The sequence below is a fragment of the Propithecus coquereli genome, unplaced genomic scaffold (assembly GCF_000956105.1).
Source record: "Propithecus coquereli isolate 6110/MARCELLA unplaced genomic scaffold, Pcoq_1.0 Scaffold350, whole genome shotgun sequence".
Lineage (NCBI taxonomy): Eukaryota > Metazoa > Chordata > Mammalia > Primates > Indriidae > Propithecus > Propithecus coquereli.
In genome coordinates, this window is record NW_012149175.1 from 491823 (window position 1) to 492846 (window position 1024).

Sequence of the window (1024 nt, forward strand, 5' to 3'; positions counted from 1 at the left end):
ATTGGTGCCCACATGAATGTTGGAAGAACTTATAAAAATTTAAATAGAACCAAAGAAGCTGAAGAATCTTACATGATGGCTAAATCACTGATGCCTCAAGTAAGTGTCATAATTTATCCATTGTGTCATGTCTACTAGATGGCCATATAAGATAGAATTATCTAGATGAGAAATCCTTATCTTTTCTTCATTTTCTTGATATAAAAGTAAGATGCAAGTGAATCATCTATTTCTACACGTTTTATAAAGAATTGTATTTATTTTTCTAGCTCACTTAATTTTAAAAAATTGGGTTTTATAATCTGTACTTATAAACTAAGTCTATAAAGTATGAATTTTAGATATTCTGGATAAGTTATTGGTGAGTTAAATGACTTTAAATGAAAAGAATTTTATGTACATTAAGCATTATTCCTATCAAAAAAGTGAATAAAGTTGATCAAATTAGTAGATACATATCTGTTGCTACATTGTGTCCACTAGTTAGTATAATGGCACAAATCCAAGATTCATTGGCTATAACATTATAGTATCCAAGTTGGAAGATCTGATCCTGCCCTTGATCATGCACAAAACAACAAAAGACATAAAGAAACTGTGTCATCAGAAAAGATAGTTTAACCTAGGGTGCAGTTTTCTCAGTTGTGGTAATATTGATAATAGTAACAATAACAACTGGATAATTTAATAAATTTTTTAAAAACAAAATTAAACCATCTGACATCCTAAGGGCTATTTCAGTCTTGAAATACTGCATTTAAATTGTATTTGTTATAGGTTTTTATCAGATATAATTTATTGTGTTCAGTGAAAATTTGAATCCAAATATATTAAACTTAACTAAATAATTAATTGGAGAATTTTATATTCCAACTTCACCAGACACATGAATCTTTAGTATAATTCTGAAATAAAATTAACTACTATGTTGTCACAACCAGGAAATATTTTGCCGGCAACATGAAAGTTGACATAGTGTAAAAAAAGTTACCAGACTGAGAGATGGGAGATCTGGGTTCTATTC

At 28.6% G+C, this 1024-nt stretch overlaps 1 protein-coding gene across 1 annotated transcript in view; it reads left to right on the plus strand.

Annotated features, from left to right (window-relative positions):
- Window positions 1-1024, plus strand: part of TMTC3 (transmembrane and tetratricopeptide repeat containing 3) — a 63934-nt gene that overhangs the window by 58413 nt on the left and 4497 nt on the right. The window contains exon 9 of the mRNA XM_012651241.1: window positions 1-99. This exon is cut by the window's left edge and continues 7 nt beyond it. Coding sequence (XP_012506695.1) covers window positions 1-99 — 99 coding nt within the window. The remainder of the gene's footprint in view (window positions 100-1024) is intronic.